The sequence below is a fragment of the Ranitomeya imitator genome, chromosome 2, assembly GCF_032444005.1.
Source record: "Ranitomeya imitator isolate aRanImi1 chromosome 2, aRanImi1.pri, whole genome shotgun sequence".
NCBI lineage: Eukaryota > Metazoa > Chordata > Amphibia > Anura > Dendrobatidae > Ranitomeya > Ranitomeya imitator.
In genome coordinates, this window is record NC_091283.1 from 738,268,393 (window position 1) to 738,286,256 (window position 17,864).

Genomic DNA, 17,864 nt, shown 5'->3' on the forward strand with positions numbered 1-17,864 from the left:
GCTAATATTATTACACCTACTGCATATTGGGATAGAATTTTGGAGATGAGAATATCTCTAACCATTCACCAACATTCTATACAAGAGTACAATGAAAGACAGTGAAATATTGTGGCCCACAGGGAAATTTACACTTGTTACCACAAGAAAACATATCAGGTACAAAACATTATTCACATCCTACATATTATATACTACAGTAGCATTGATGTCTCCAAGGGGGAACACAGCAGCTGGCTCACCTACTCACACGTATACAACTCCTTCAAAGGCAAACCCAGCAATACCTTTAAATGGCCGTTCATTCCTTCAGTGTTCAGAAATCATTATGTGAATTGAAATGCAAAAGAGGCTAAAGAGCCATTTGTAGATCTGATGCCTATGTCACTCCAGCTCTATTCCCCGCTTAGCACCACCTCTTCCTGCTTGACTGGCAGCCTCTGTGCTTTGGGACTGTAGGCAAAGGAATTGTCAGTCAAGCAGGAAGAGGTGGTGTTAGGTAAGAAATAGAGGTGGAATGACCGAGGTTTCAGATCTACAAATATCTACATATAAAAATTTTGGGGTATGAAATCCTGCTCACAAGTTCCCTTTAAAGGAAAAAAATTCTACACAGTTGTAATTTTATGAGTCCAAGTTTTTTCTAAAAATAAACTTGTAAACATCTGAACCTCTTAAATGTTATGATAGCTATTTTCTTAAGATACATCCTTCTTTGTTTAAGCTACAAGTACTTAATGCTTATGTAATCTTGCTCACACTCCCTTTTCTGTCTGTCACACATTTCCTGTGTCACTAGAGAGGAAACAGAACCTACAACTGTGCTCTTCATGATTTATACTGTGAAGTACAGTAGATAAGGATTTGGCCGTACAGTCACCCAATCCACACAAAAACCAACACTTATAAAAGTTTTTATTCAGTTCAAATACGGCGATCAACATTTCAATTTGAGAACACCATGCAACTCGTATATTAAAGGGAACCTGTCACCTGAATTTGGCGGGTCCTTTTTTGGGTCATATGGGTGGTTTTCGGGTCTTTTATTAACCCCCTTTTTTCCCGCTGGCCGCACGCTAGTGGCGAAATTGACTTGCTGTTGATTTGCTTTCCTACCTAGTTAACGCGTGCGCAAAGCAATCTTGCTCTGCGCACGTGCAGTATGCTTTGCCCGACTGCGGGCAAAGCCGAAACCCATTAGTGCGCATGCGCCGGCGCACTATGTCCCGGAAGTATTTTGCTGTGTTCCGGGACACACCGGCGCATGTGCACTAATGGTTTTCGGCTTTGCCCGCAGTTGAGCAAAGCATACTGCGCGTGCGCAAGGCAAGATTGCTTTGCGCACGCGTTAACTAGGGAGGAAAGCGAATCAACGGCAAGTCAATTTCGCGACCAGCGTGCGGCCAGCGGGAAAAATGGGGTTAATAAAAGACCCGAAAACACCGCCCATATGACCCAAAAAAGGACCCGCCAAATTCAGGTGATAGGTTCCCTTTAAGGCTTTAAGATACTTTTCAGTTAATTAACATTTTTACTGATTTTGCAGCTTCTCTTATTTAAGTAAATATGCTATGTACAATGCAACTTCCTGAAAATATAAAAAAACAACTGTGAAGACATAAAAAAAATAATAGTTGTAGCGAACAAGACTGTAAAAAATGCAACAATAAACATTTGATAATTGTACTAGACTAAAACTTGCGCATATAAAATACAATTTTGCCATATGTGCGGTAAATCATAGGAGCCACATCTCTTCATCATTTTGAAATATTAAGAAGAAAATCTCTAAAATTATAATCGGTTGAATAGCAAATGTTTATTTTTCCTTTAAACAGCAGGAGCGTCAAAATTGTAATTAAAAGGGCATTCCAGGTTTGTTTTTTTAATCTTCTGTCCAATTATATCGTATCTTTCGAATTATAAGACACACTTTTTCCCCACAAATTTGGGGGGGAAATTGGGGAGGGACTTATAATGTGGATACACCTTATCGGCTGCGGTGGAGCAGGGTCCCAGGGTCGCTGCTGGAGGAGGCAAGAGTGGAGCGTTGCTGCAGGCCGCCGGCTGGGATGAGGGGGTGTTCAGATGGGCGCTGCTGTGGGTGTTCAGTGGTGTTGACATTTTGTGAAAGCCCAGAGCCCCCGCACTTACATGGTTTACTATGTGTTGGACTCCGGGAAAATGGCTGCCGGAGGCGGCGCATGCGCAGATGTAGATCTTGACACTAAGATCTCAGGAAATGAGATCTCAGCGCAAAGATCTCCATCTGCGCATGCGCCGCCCCGGCTGCCATTTTCCCAGAGTCCACTGCATAGTAAACCATGTACGTGCGGGGGTTCTGGGATTTCACAAAATGTTGACAGAGCCCCCGCACCACTAAACACCCGTAGTGGCGCACATCTGAACACCCCCTCATCCCTGTCTGTGGCATGCAACAACACTCCACTCTTGCCTCCTCCAGCAGCGACCCTGGGACCCCACTTCACTGCAGCCACCACCCCTGGTAAACAATAAGGCGCATGGATTGTAAGAAACACCATTTTATTAAGGCCTGTTTCACACGTCAGTGGCTCCGGTACGTGTGGTGACCGTTTCCTCAAGTACCGGAGACACTGACTCACGTAGACACATCAAAATAAATGTGTCTCTGCACAAGTCAGCGTGTTTTCACGGACCGTGTGTAAAACACGGAGACATGTCCGTGTTTCTCCGGCAGCACGGTCCGCAAAGCGTCCCGGACACGTGTACGCGGAGAACAGTTCGCACTCTCCTCCGTGTGCACGTACCGCCGCAGGAGAAACAGCGCTACAGTTAAGCGCTGTCCCCTGCTTTTGGTGCTGAAGCCGGCATTCATTCCTTCTCCCCAGCAGCGTTCGCTGGAGAGAAGGGATGAAAAATCAAGTTTCTTTTTTTGTTAAAAATAAAGTTTGGGGTCATCTCCCGCCTCCCACCCCTCGTGCGCCGGCAGCCTGTCCTGTGTGAGCGGTCACGTGGTACCATTCATTACAGTGATTAATATGCAGCTCCACCCCTATTGGGTGACCCCAAACTTCTCTCCTGCAAGCGCTGCTTTCAGCCAAGCAGGACAGAAGGGATGAATGCCGGCTTCAGTACCACACGCAGGGGACAGCGCTGTCTCTCCTGCACGGTCCGTGTGGTCCTCAGGCGGCACACTGCTACCGCACGTGTGCCACATGAGCACACGGACAACTCCGGTACCAATTTCTCCGGTACCAGAATTATCTGGACGTGTGAGACTGGCCTAAGAAAAGTTTTCTTTCCTATTTTTTCTCCTCAAAATTTGGGGTGCATCTTATAATCTGCAATATACGGTAAGTTAAAATAAGATATGACTATACTCCACTGTCAAATCTGCCAGTGGTTAGCCTGGTGAAGGTCTAGTACATTACTACATCTGGTAGTGCCATGCATACGAATAAAACTGCTGCAGCCAGTGACTTACTGAAGCAATTATGTTATGCTAACTCCTTTAGAAGGTTCGCTCAGCTGATGATCAGTAAGATCCATGCACTATAGTCAGTACGGGAATGAGGAGAAGAGAGGCTCAGACAGGGAACATCCCATACTCTTATTGTCTCAATACAGTGTGCTGATCTTTCTGAGCAACTGTTGAAAGGAGTTTCTAAGGCTGGGTTCACATTACGTTAGGGCAGTCCGCTCAGCCTCTTTCACACTTCCATCTTTCACCTCCCATCACAATCCGTTGATTTTTGAGAATGCAGGATCCAGCAAAAAAGTTTGCAGGATCCTGCATTTTCCCATAGACTTGTGTTTGCGACGGATTGCCATCCGTTTCATCCGTCGTGCACTGGATCCTGCGTAAAAAAAACAGTCCGTCGGGTAGAGAAAACGTTCAGAGGAACGTTTTTTCCGCATGTCGGAAAATCGGTCAGCGACGCATCCTGCGCTGCTCCGCATCGCTGCACGGGAATGCCGGTAGGTGAGAATACTGCGATTTTTTATATTTATTTTTTTACCTGGTTTGTGTTGTGTATGCTTTTTTGCAGCGGAAAACCGCTGCAAAGACACATACACAACAGGTGCACATAGCCTCGACGGGTCCGACAGAAAGATGGGCCCAGTGCACACGTTTTCCACAATCTGCACAGGATCTGTCATTTCAACGTCTTGACGGATCCTGTGCAGATTTGGAAGATGGAAGTGTGAAAGAAGCCTTAGACGGACTGCATTACACCACGGCTTAACGCGGAGTAACACAGTCCGTTAATGCTGCCATTAATCTCTATTTTGGGTGCATCGCTAGCACACGTCCAAAATGGGCGTGCGCTAGCAATGTGCCGTCATTGAGTGACGGACTCTCGGAAGCGGGCTGCAGCGTTTCTGGGTCCGTCACCTCTAGCGCTGATAGAGCATTTGCTAGCTCTATCTGCGCTAGCGCGATGGCATGTAGGTACTTGCGTTAATGCAGCCCATTTAACGCATGTGTTGAACGGGCTGCTGTTAACGCAATGTGAACCTAGCCTTAAGGAGCATGAAAGGCAGTAAAACGGCACTGTATCATAGTATTTAGGAGAGAAGAAAGCATCATAAGGTAAAGAAGTATTTCACAAATGATAATACTCATTCGTATAGGAATGTTGTCACATTATATTTAAAGGGGTAGGCCATTCCAAGGTGCTGTAGCTCAGCTCCTATGGTTATGAATAGCACTTCAGTCCCTGCAGCAGCCACTACACAGTGTATGAAGCTATGCTGTTCCTGCTCTGCACATTGTTGCATTTGACTACTATGGTGCTGCAAACAGCTGATTGGTTGGGGTGAACAATGTCGGACCCCCAAAAGTCTGTTAAGACTAACCGTACAAAAAGTAACCTGTAGCGTAAATATCTTATATTTTTGAGCCAGATAAAAAAGCATGTTTGTTTCCAGTCTCTATTCAGGACATACAATTATCATTGAGTACTGAATTCTAATATATTTGTGAAAATACCTGATCACCAAGGTGGCTGTTTTTGGTTAAGAAGTCTGCATAAAATTGAGTTTGAATGAAACTCAAATAATTCAAAAGAGACTATTTCACCAGGTTTTTGCCATTTAATCCTCGAGAAGCCAAGATGAAGAGACAGAAACTCTGATTCCAGCAATGTATCACTTACTGGCTGCTGGTTGTAGTTTTAATAAAATCAGTGTTTTATCAGCAGGAGATTATCATTCGAAGACTAGATGTCTCATGCCATGTGGTCCTCCTGCTCTGTGTAATCCGTCCTCATCACTGATTAGCAACTCTCTATGTACATTGCACACAGAAAGCTGCAAGTGGACTAGGTGGGGTAACACAGAGCTCAGCATTCAGGGTATGTGCACACGTCAGGATTTCTTGCAGAAATTTTCCTGACAAAAACCGGACATTTCTGCCAGAAATCTGCATGCGTCTTTACCGCGATTTTACCGTGATTTTGACACGTTTTTTTACGCGTTTTTGGTGCGTTTTTGTGCGTTTTTTCCCAAATGCATAGAATTGCGGGAAAAACGCAGAAAATCCGCAAAAATAATGAACATGCTCATTTTTTTACCGCGATGCATTTTTTTCGCGGAAAAAAACGCATCCATGTGCACAAAACATGCAGAATGCATTCTAAATGATAGAATGCATAATGTATGCGTTTTTAATGAGTTTTTATAGCGTTTTTAGTGTGAAAAAAACCTGTACGTGTGCACATAGCCTCAAAGACCTAGTAGAGAAAGAAGTGGTTTTATCAAAACCGCAGAGAACAGCCCAGTAAGTGATACATCGCTGGAATCAGGGTCTTTATCTTTATATCATGCTGTTCTCAGATTATGCAGCCAAAAGCTGTTGACAGATTCTCTTTACTGAGGACTTGTCACCAGGTCAAACTGCACCAGTTTTTGCTCTTATTCTAATTGTGCTGCTCCCCTTTGTGTTCAGTTTTGATTTTATTAACCCACCATACAGTTACAGAGATATGGACCATTTGACCTAGTGCTAATTTGTATGTTCTTTACCAAGGGGCATTGATTACAGGCTAATAATGCAGCTTAAAGACACGCCCTCAGAGAATCCTGAGAACCACACCCCTTGTAAAGACACACCCCCCAGAGAAGCCCAAGAGCCACATCCCCTTGTAAAGGCAATAACATTTATAACTAAATAAAAAGTTATATCTGGAATGGTATTACAAATGTTAAAGAAAATAAAAAATAAATATTCAGGAGAGCAGCAGGAAAAAATAAAAGCTAAAATTCTACTTTTGACCTGATGATAGGTCCTCTTTAACCCCTTAGTGACGGAGCCAAATTTTTGAAATCTGACTAGTGTCACTTTATGTAGTAATAACTCTGCAACACTTCAATAAATCCCAGTGATTTTCAGACTGTTTTTTCGTGACAAACAACACCAGGTTGCCCCCAGGGGTAACCATAACGAAGAGATCCAGAGCTTTATACAAAAAGGCTTTATTGGAAACAAAATAACAGACTAAAAAATAGCCCAAGCACCCTAACATAAGGTGAAGGCTATGTGCAGTACATCACTAAGCATGGTAGTGGTATTTATAACAACATATTTGTTTCCGTAATATTAAAGCTGCCTAAGCATGCCCACAATATAACATTAATAACATATCCAAACCGCATATGAAGCCATATCTACCTGCCGACTGCAGCACAGCGATCCACCTCACCCCAACGCACGTTTCGCACCTCGCTTCTTACGGAAGAAGCGAGGTGCGAAACGTGCGTTGGGGTGAGGTGGATCGCTGTGCTGCAGTCGGCAGGTAGATATGGCTTCATATGCGGTTTGGATATGTTATTAATGTTATATTGTGGGCATGCTTAGGCAGCTTTAATATTACGGAAACAAATATGTTGTTATAAATACCACTACCATGCTTAGTGATGTACTGCACATAGCCTTCACCTTATGTTAGGGTGCTTGGGCTATTTTTTAGTCTGTTATTTTGTTTCCAATAAAGCCTTTTTGTATAAAGCTCTGGATCTCTTCGTTATGGTTACCCCTGGGGGAAACCTGGTGTTGTTTATAATGTATTGGAAGTGCCAGTATTATTGGACATTGGTGAGCATGTTTTTTCGTGACACATTATACTTTATGATAATGGTAAATTTAGGTCGATATGTTTTGTGTTTATAAAAAATATCAAATATTTGAGATACATTTTTTAAAATTAGCAATTTTCAAAATTTGAATAATTATCCCTTTAATCCAGATAGTCAAACCACAGCAAACCATTAATAAATAACATTTCCCACATGTCGGCTTTACATCAGCACCATTTGTAAAATGTTATTTTATTTTGTTAGCATTTTAGGAGATTTAAAAATGTAGCAACATTTCTTAATTTTTTCAAGGGAATTTACAAAATTTATTTTTTTAGGGACTTATCCATGTTTGAAGTGACCTTAGGGGTCCCACATATTGGGAAACCCCCAAACGTGATACCATTTTAAAAACAGCACCCCCTGACATACTGAAAACTGCTGTCAGGTAGTTTATTAACCCTTCAGGTGCTTTACAGGAATTAATGCAAAGTGGTATCACAGAAATGAAAAAGTGTATTTTTACCACCTAAATGCTTCTAACTTCTGAACAGATTACTACAGTCGTCAGACTCTAAGGCCGCTATTTGGTCGTGAATTGCAATTGCAAACATCAGGGCCACACAATCATGATCTGAGGGCACCAATTTGGATAAAGAGGAAGCCCCCACACTCTGTTATTCATTTATAATGATGTAGTCACTATTGACAGCAGCATTTAAGGGGTTAAACAGATTTGGACGGTGCAAACACTGATCGTGGCTGATGCAGCAAGTTGTAAGCTGTAGTGTACAGCCGGCAGCTGCTGGATTGTCACCTGTATGGGGAGGCCAGTCTCTTATATCTCAGGTCAGTTAAAAGACGTATTGGCTGTCACTAAGGGGTTAAAGCAGATTTGCTTGACTCCTTATATTACTATATTTAAAGTTAGACTAGGGAGGAGGTGGAGACACTAAGTTAAGAGATATAGATTCTTATGGTTCAGTATTTGCATTTTATGAAGTGTATTCTCCATCCCTCACAGCGCCCATCCACATCTACGAGCAGTGACCTCTGCACAGATCACACAGCATGCCCAGATAATGCTCCCATAAAAGTCAAGGAAAGTCCTCAGTCTACAGACTCTTGGTTTGTGGGATATGTAAAGCATATCTGCGGAAGCTGCTAATGAGGTGGTCACTTTGTATTTATTTTAATAGATTTTTTGTCACTTAGGCTACTTTCACACTAGCGTCGGAATCTCCCCGTCGCAATGCGTCGGGCAGAGATTCCGACGCTAGCGTTTAACGCACTGCACAACGGAGGCAGCAGATGCATTTCTCCGGCGCATCCGCTGCTCCATTGTGAGGTGCAGGGAGGTGGGGGGCGGAGTTCCGGCCGCGCATGCGCTGTCGGAAAAAGCGGTCCATCAGGAGCAAAAAATGTTACATGTAGCGTTTTTTGCTCCTGACGGTCCGCCAAAGCACGACGCATCCGTCGCACGACGGATGCGACGTGTGGCAATCCGTCGCAATGCGTCGTCAATACAAATCTATGGGGAAAAACGCATCCTGCAAGCACTTTTGCAGGATGCATTTTTTCTGCAAAACGACGCATTGTGACAGATTGCAGTTAACGCTAGTGTGAAAGTAGCCTTACCTGTCTACAAATAGGCCACTGAGGAGGATCATGTGATCAGACGATTCCATCAGCCTCCTCCAATTAAAAAGCAGTTTTCCTGTGTGCCGTGTTTTTCCATTGGAGGAGGTTGGACAGGTCTGGCCACGTGTTCCTCCGTCAGCAGAGATTTGCCTTCTGTGAGGACATCTGTAACAAGTAAGTAGAGAACCTGCAATACATGCTGTATATTAATAAATGGTGCATAATCATATCCACTACACATTTGCTAAAGTGGCTAAAACAGCCCCCTATTCTGGAATGCTGCCTACATAATAACGTACAGAGAATAAAATAAAACAAACTACCACAATAAAAAAATAACAGACTAAAAAATTGGCATCAGTGATCTTCATAAATTTGTTTTACAAAATGTTGATACACCAGACAGCGGATACTTGCCCGATCCACAGGCAGCATGTGTCAGGCACTGGCAGTATGATGTCAGCCAGGTATGTGTCTCGGAAACACTGGGGCATTTCAGAGACAAACATACTCTAAAAGCCGCCACGGACCAAGTTGTACTGTAGACTGTATCACCATACTGGGCGGCAATATGAGAAGCCTGCACGATCAGCAACCAGGCACCAATCTCAATTAGAGGGGTGGAAGGACAATCACCCTGTACCTCAGGGCTGAGCAAACCTGTCGTAGATGTTACATGTGGCAGCATAGAATGGTGACATGCTTTTCACACAAAAACACCATTAATAAAATCCTACAAAAGGTTCAGCTTGTGCATAAATTATCCCCCCCTGTGCGGCCCTTAGAAACGGCAGCGTACAAGACATAGCTGGCATCTTGGTCTCTCTTCCCATAAATACAACCATTTACCAGGCTACTGATTCAATAAATGTAGCAGACAGCCAAGACTGATCTATTACACCGTGTGATTCATAGTAATTACGTAAGGTTACTGACTGGAGGAAACATGACTTCCCTCTTCGGTTCTCTCTAATTCTGTATAATCAGCTTACAACTAAGAGGAAGTGATGGATGCCACCATGACCATGTTCTTTGGACACTTAAAAGGGCTGTCCACCTAAAAATCATTTTTGCATTTGGGTTTCAGCATCAATTGCCTTTTACAGACAATGGGTTTCATTGTCTATTGCTAACCGCAGAATGCGTTAACTAAGAATCTATCAGTGAGCTCGTTCTAAGGATCTGACTGGAGAGTTTGTCTTATCTGCCTCTTTCTGAGCTGTTCTCAGCGGATTTATGATCAAATTTTACATCAAAGTTGAACGTGCAAAGCAACAAACAGCATGTAAAGGCCAAATAGTGAATATTTTTAATGGAACCCAATTGCAAAAAAAATTTTTTTAACCCCCAAACATATGCATTTAAGTAAAAAAAAAAGTCCTTAAAGTTGTACACCCCTTTAATAAATGGAAGGGACAAACATCTGGCAAGTCTGCAGTTTTTAGTAGCGATGGGCAAACATGCTCAGATAAGGTGTTATCCGAGTATACTCGTGTGCTAACTGAGTGTCTTCGGCATGCTCAAAAAATATGTTCGAATCCCCGAGTCTACATGTCTCACGGCTGGCCGACAGCCGCAACATATGAAGTGATTACCTGTTTGTTAGGCAATCTTTGCACGTGTTGAGGCTGTCGAACAGCACCGAGACACGCAGGCTGGGAAGTCGAACATTTTATTCGAGCATGCTGAAGACACTTGGTTAGCACCCGAGCATGGTCAGGTAACACCTTATCCGAGCACGGTCACTCATTGCTAGCTTCTAGGTACTTCCACAAATCAGTAAAATGGTTGAAATCTGGACATCAGAACCCGAGTAGGGGTGGCCAGCTCTATGACTGGTGTTTTTCATCAGATTGTTGCATTCATCAACTGCTTTGGAGGGTATGTGGGAAAAAACATTGAAAGTGGACATGTACTTTAGGTCATCTAGGCATGACCACTTTTTGTAAGATTAGCCTTGTAAACTATGTAACACACACTATATTAAGTGGAGGCATGTATATGAAAAACATTAGGTTTGGTTTTGAGAGAATGCATCGGTGTGGTTGGATATGAAGATGCCATAAAAATAAAAGTTACATACAAATTGCCACAAAGGAAAAGCAAAGTAGATGCCTTCAGAAACCCATCAGATCAGTGAAAAATGAGAGGCAGAATCTTACTGGTTCCCTGTGCAACTACATCAGTTTTCCTCAAAGTTAACAATATTTGGCCAAAAAGTACATTTTTTGTATATTTTCCGTATCGCACAGTTTATGTCCACAGGCACAATAACCTACTCATCAGTGCAAAACACTATCTCTCACCAACCATCTAGGTTTACCATGAACTTTGGGTTGTATATTGCCGATTTACTATATATACTTATATACTTACTATATATGAAATGTTTTTTTGCACATACGAGTAGCAGAAACATATTTTATCCTATGAAACTTTCCTAAAAGACAATAAAATAATTAAATGTACAAAGAATATTCTATAAATGTTTGAGTCATTTTCTTTCATGGCTTCACACCTGCAATACCTATATATACAATGATACTCTTTAGAAAATGACTTTGCTTAAAATCCTATCTTCAATTCTCTAGAATCCTGGAGAGGCTGGGATTATCTGTCCAGTGTTATAATCCTTCTGCACTGAAAACTGAGTTCTTCCTGCATTGTACGCTGTATAATTGGCGATTCTAGATTAGATGGCAAAGTGCTCGGACTTCACATAAGTCAAAAGAACGATCCTTTCTCTTGAAAGTTGCAGATAGTCCTCTTTTATACTGGATCTGGAGAATCTGGCACTGGCTCTGTAAGACATTGTAAAAGGTTATGGGAGCAGGGATTGAAACCCTTTTATATGTAATAGTTTAAGGCTATGTTCCTACAATGAGTTTTTGGTGAGGTTTTGACACTGCATATTTTCACCACTCGAAAAAAAAAAAAAAGCCTTGTCTTACAGTTCCGACTAAGTGGATGAGACTTCTAGAAATCTCTTGCAACTGTTTTTTTTTTTACTCAGCAGAAACTCACCTGAGGAGCTTGTTTCCAATCCACAGCATGTTAGTTACTCTTGCGGGTACACTAAGTTTTCTGTGTGAATTTAGACTTAGAATTAGATGCGGAAATTCTACTTCTAAACTGCAGGTGTTTTTCCGCAGCTACATCCCGCGGCAAAAACGCATCAAAAACGCACGGAAATCACACCTTAGTAGACTAACAACATTTTGTCACAGCCAAATACCAGGGAGTATAAAAAGGCAGCTTTATTTACAGCACATCACACACAAAGCGCAGCATCAAAAACACGGGAAAAAAACGCATGTTAAAAAACGCACAAAAAAAAACACAATGAAAAACTGCAAGTACCCTAACCAATTTTAAAAAATATATGCAGACATTCAACAGCCTCAAAAACTCACCAAAAGCTCAGAGTGGGAACGTAGCCTAAAAGTCCATTTCTGGTATCACATTGATAAGGAACAGCTTATCTAGAGAAATGCACTGGGCCTTTCTGATACAGCAGAAGTTTGGGTGCGGCCTCCCAAAGAAACATACAGTATATTTTTTATTAAAGTTAGACTTTTTATTAAAGTTAGACTTGCACAATTTGGCACGTAGTTCCATGTGTATATATGGTGGTCTTAATGCTTCGTACTAAAGTAAATACTCCAGCTATTGCTGAAAGCAGAGGGCATTTATAGCTTCAGGCAAATAGGGGATTGTTTATGGCAACTGGAGATGTGCAGCAGTGGGCATTCTATCTGTGGCACAACTCTTTATACCACATGGTGGTTTGGGGGGTGATATGTTTAAAGGGCTTTTCCACTTTCAGTAGTGCATCCCAAACTCTGTAAAACAGCTTTATTAAGAGCAGGTATTCGCTATCCCCGGGTCTCGTGCCAGCTGGCCATTGTAGTCAGCACAAGACAATGAGCTCAGTCCTTGGCTTCTGTATTGATGCACACTGTCAATGTGACCTTACCACTGCAACCAAAACCCTGAGAAACAAGCAGCGATGGGGAGCCAGCACTGAGAAGGGCGGGTACCTGCTGTTATATTACATATTTTACAGCACTTGAAGCACGCATTCTGGAAAGTAAAAAACCCCAAGGAGCCCCAAGTGGGTTAGTTTTAACAATAGCTATTACTATGATTAACACTTTAGGGTATACTTCTCTGAAAGGAAAATGCAGCTGAACTTTCCACTGTGTAGTCTCTTGCTGAAAATTCCCTATGTTTTACAGTACAGTAAAGTCTCACTGCAAAAAATAAATATCTATAGCGCAAATTGACAAGAACTGCAGCTATGGATGTAGGTACGAATTTCACCCTTTACAATGCATAGAATGAAATGTGCAATTACCCAACACCTTTCACATGATGATATTTACCATCACTGCAGCCAGCACCTTTACTATTATCGCAGCACCTTTACTCTAGCTGCAGCACCTTTACTATCCCTGCAGCACCTTTACTATCACTGCAGCCAGGACCTTTACTATCACTGCAGCCAAGACCTTTACTATCACTGCAGCCAGGACCTTTACTATCACTGCAGCCAGGACCTTTACTATCACTGCAGCCAGGACCTTTACTATCACTGCAGCCAGGACCTTTACTATCACTGCAGCCTGGACCTTTACTATCACTGCAGCCAGGACCTTTACTATCACTGTAGCCAAGACCTTTACTATCACTGCAGCCAGGACCTTTACTATCACTGCAGCCAGGACCTTTACTATCACTGCAGCCAGGACCTTTACTATCACTGCAGCCTGGACCTTTACTATCACTGCAGCCTGGACCTTTACTATCACTGCAGCCAGGACCTTTACTATCACTGCAGCACCTTTACTATCAGAGGTCCGTAGTAAATACACTGTATAGGAATGTCTACACTGGAGATTAGATTTTTCATTACCAATTTGCATACAGAAAATATGCAGAATATTACAATGTCAGCATTGTGAAAGATATTTGCTTAACTCTTATCCACATCTTCTGTTAAAAATCCACGTCTTAAATTGCAGAAAAGCCTCAGCACATATTTTTCCTACTAAATCCTCACAAATTGGTGCATATTTCTCTGCAGAATCTCCAGTGCAGAAAATGTACAGCAGAAAAGGCCAATGTGTACTTATGTAAAAACAGAAGTAAATTGCACTTCCCTCCAAGACATTCAAACATATATAACACAAATTTTTGAAGCTGTGTGATTATTATGGTAGTACATATAAATGCACACTTATCCCAATTTTTCTTGCAAATGCAAACTTACCAAGTGAAGGGAAAAAACAATCATTGGGTCCTGGTGGGGAGAGAGGAGTATTGGGTTCAGAGAGCAGATGTCGACCTGAATCTGACTGGTGGCGACTAGCCATGAAAATAAGTCTAGGCCTCTGATCAGTATTTACAATAGGTGGATCATCAAAGACAGGATTTTCAATACCATCAACGCCTGCTTCACTGAAAGAATAAATAATTCATGATGAGCGATATAGGCTGCATTGGCTGACCTGACTAAAACTGACAACAACCAATTCCACTATTACATTGTTAACAAGTCGGGGGATGTTATCAAGGGTTTTAAAGAGGTTTGTGGCATGAAAAAAATGCACATTTTGTCTCTCACTGTATGTGTGCAAATGTTTTTCAATCCTTAGGTATTTCAGGCCACTCTTTCCTCTTTTAAAAAGTGGATTTATTTGGACGTGTTTAGCAATGCAAAATGGTCTTAGATTTATGAATTGAAACGTTTTATAAAAATCACTAAAAAAAGCTGCAAACTTACCCAAGTATGGGGATAGCATAAAAAACCTCAGTTCTAGATATGTTTTACATGTAAAGAGGTGTCATTTTTTTCAAATGCTGTGCGACACTGATAAATTTGGTGCAAATAATGGCAATGCCACCACACGCAAGACCGGATTCAGGATCTTTGGTGCAGGCTCAGGATATGAGCCAGCATCTTTCCGGGCAGACAACGGCTGTTGTCTTCGGCCATCATCTGCCTCTAGCAGCCAGGAGTTTAGCTTAGCCCTCTGCTGTTCACCCGTTAAATGCCAAGGTCAATCTCTCATGGTGGCATTTACAACACATGGCCCAGGGAGAGCCATGCCAAGTCCTTCACGACACCAATGGGTTTCCAAGACAGCTAGGGGTCTTCTGAAGTGAACACTCCTATTAAGAACAGCCTGTGGCTGTTCATGGGTGAACATGATATTTGTAATATGATATAAGTGATCAAATGTGCCCAGGTTCAAATCTCCAGAGATGACAAAAATATGGCAAAATATACATATTTTTTTTAATTATATAAAAAATCTAAATGAAATTGTAAAAGTTCAAATGGTCTCCTTTTTTCCTATTAAAAATAAATAAAATAATAAAAAAAATACACATGTGCTATAATCAGGTCCATACAGGTTCGGTTTATGAAAATATAAAATTAATTATCTCAATTGGTAAGCACTGTAAAAAGAAAATAGAAATGCCGGAATTGCATTTTTGCAGTCAGAGGAGTTGGCCATTTTCTACATTGAATCGGCATTTAGTTTACACTTAAAGGCATGGTCCGGAGGCAAAGTCCCATAATTTAATCTATTGTCTAATATACTTGATTTACTAATTCCCTACCAATCCCCTACTTCACTAACAGTTATTGTGGTTTTTTTTTTCTATTTCTGTTCTGATGACGATTCTTTTGAGTATCACCGGAGCATGCTGGGATACTCAAACAGGGGGCAAAATCTGCGGTCACTGTCACAACTACTGACCCCTCCATGAAAAAAAGCATCATCATTGATCCTCATTTCAGGGACTGTGCTGTCCCTGCACTGTTTCCCTTGTGCACAGCTTTGTCCGTGCACTGCCTCCCCTGAGCACAGCACTGTCTCCCCTGTGCAAGCTTCCTCTCTGTTGTCGGTTTATGAATAGTAATAAGCCGGCAGCAGAGCAGAGTTGCTATATTCGGCGGTGCAGGAAACTAGTGCTGCCCACTCAGATGACGTCACTGGTCCCTGCTGGGTATAGTGACATCGCGATATTGCTGGCTTATAACTATCAAATACACAACAAAATTCACCCTAGTGAATTGATGTCCACCAATTACCATAGAACCAATATCAAAGTGAACATAAGACTATAATCACAAAAAAGAAAAAGTATATAAAAAATAATTTTATTGAAAATAAGAATAAAATATACAAAAAAGGAAAAGACAACTAACAATACTACACCATGTTACAAAATATAAATTAAATGAGGAGACCAGATCCATATAATATAAAAAATACTAGAAAAATATATTTGACTCTCCAAAGTGCAAAAAAAGACCAAATAGATGACAAAAACAATAAGCCATCCATCTCAATAAAGTGCATATGCACTTCATCTCACTTGGAATTTATTCTCCAGTTGTCCAATATATTATATAGAAAATTAATGGTGTCATTCAAAACTGCAGTTTATCCTGCAAAAAATAAACCCTCGTTTGGCTATGTTGACAAAGTATTAAAAAGTTATGGCTCTGGTATAGCTAAGAGGTTAAATCAAGCGTTTTCTTAAACCTCACAGATTTCAGCATAAAGTGTTCTTCTTTATAGAGAGGAAGCCTGTTGTTGTTTCATGTTGCAAATAAATGACAAATTTGTTTGGGAAATTAGTATTTTTGCAGAAATATTTATGGTGTGTAACACTGGTCACAGACCAGGCAATGATACACTGAGGATAGCCATGCATGAGGTTTAGTTTCTGGTTTCTTTCCATTTGTAAATAGAAATGTATCACGTTAAGAAATGAGGCCGGGTTCACATCACATTTTTTGCCACATGTCAGTGGCTCTGCCAGGGTTTCTGTTTGAAGCCTTGAAAAACGTTTAATAGCATTGGTACCCATTGATTTTAGTAAAGCGGATGAAGTCACTTTGTGCTCAGTCGGACCATGTTTTCGGCAGCATCTTCTTTTTCCTTTGGACGCTGCAGAACAGGCTTCGTTGACAGATAAGCCCAAGTCCCATTTTTCAGGGATTTAGATGGAAGTCCTGACTGATTACTTACGTGTGGCAAAAATGTCATGTAAACCCGGTCTGACACAACAATATATAACTTTTTAGCGTTCATTCAAACATACCTTTCCATCCTTACTAACTCTTGTGCTCCTAAAAAAGAAAAATAAAGGTTTGTCTTCACTCAAATTACATACTAAAAATCAATTATTTTCATCAATGTTAAATATAAAATACTAAAGGGGGCAATTCATCACGGAATACTGGAATAAAATGTTTTGAAAAGTTGTAAAGTTTATGCGCAATGCAGTGTTGCCCAAAAAAGTGTTGGGACTTTAGATGTTTTCACATTAGTTTAATGCAGTACAAAACTGGTCAAAGCTGGGGATGAAGCGCGATTGGGTGTTTCTATACCCACCAGTTGAATTTTTCTCCCCAGAAATGTTATTCCAGACTAGAGTAGCATTTATGGCGAGGCGCACGCCACTAAGAGGATACTTCAAATTTATTAAGTGAACACCTCTTAATGTATTTGGTGCATCATACTTCAGCCATTCATTAAGACACAATGAATCGGCTCATTACTGTTTAATTGCATTCATATTACTAATAATATAAAAATATAGGATCAGAGATATTCTTATATCACATATAAAGAGGCAACTTTAATCTTTCCACATGGTTTACGGCCTATGGCTGCACGATAGGATCAAAGGGCCACATTTATGACTTCTGGCACATTTTGCAATTAAAAAAAAATGTAGTTATCCATGTGTTTGCATCTCTATTTATGCCCAAAGATTTGCCAAACGTTTGCATCAATAATTTCAAGTCACCTTTGCTTTTGATAAATCAGTCTGAAATTACATGCAGGGTTTGCTCTTGCCTACTTTCTCTGTCCACTTCCTATTTTTAGGCGAGTATTGAAAGATAGTATCTAAAACTAAACAGTCTTTGCTCAAAAATGTATTATAATGCGGACCATTTTATTTTTTTGGTGTCTGATTTCTTTTGGAAAACTAACATTTATAGCTGAAGCAAGCTATTCAATCTGCACAGATCTGTTGTAGTCCTACAAGTTGGTAATATGGACATGTAGGCACAAATGTGTCTCAATATTCTGTACAAGGGGAATAGTTCTGTAATACAGTAAGCATTAGAGCAG

The 17,864-nt window shown here is 41.1% G+C and overlaps 2 protein-coding genes across 2 annotated transcripts in view; one reads left to right on the forward strand and one right to left on the reverse strand.

Moving 5' to 3' along the window:
• The window catches only part of CDH23 (cadherin related 23), a 1,839,731-nt gene that overhangs the window by 1,564,643 nt on the left and 257,224 nt on the right, over nucleotides 1-17,864 (forward strand). The gene's annotated exons all lie outside the window — the stretch shown is intronic.
• VSIR (V-set immunoregulatory receptor) overlaps nucleotides 10,084-17,864 on the reverse strand; it is an 89,875-nt gene continuing 82,094 nt past the window's right edge. The window contains exons 5-7 of the mRNA XM_069753215.1: nucleotides 16,825-16,852; nucleotides 13,973-14,160; nucleotides 10,084-11,501 (exon numbers count right to left, since the gene is read on the reverse strand). Of these exons, the coding sequence (XP_069609316.1) occupies nucleotides 11,470-11,501; nucleotides 13,973-14,160; nucleotides 16,825-16,852 (248 nt within the window). The 3' untranslated portion in view covers nucleotides 10,084-11,469. The remainder of the gene's footprint in view (nucleotides 11,502-13,972; nucleotides 14,161-16,824; nucleotides 16,853-17,864) is intronic.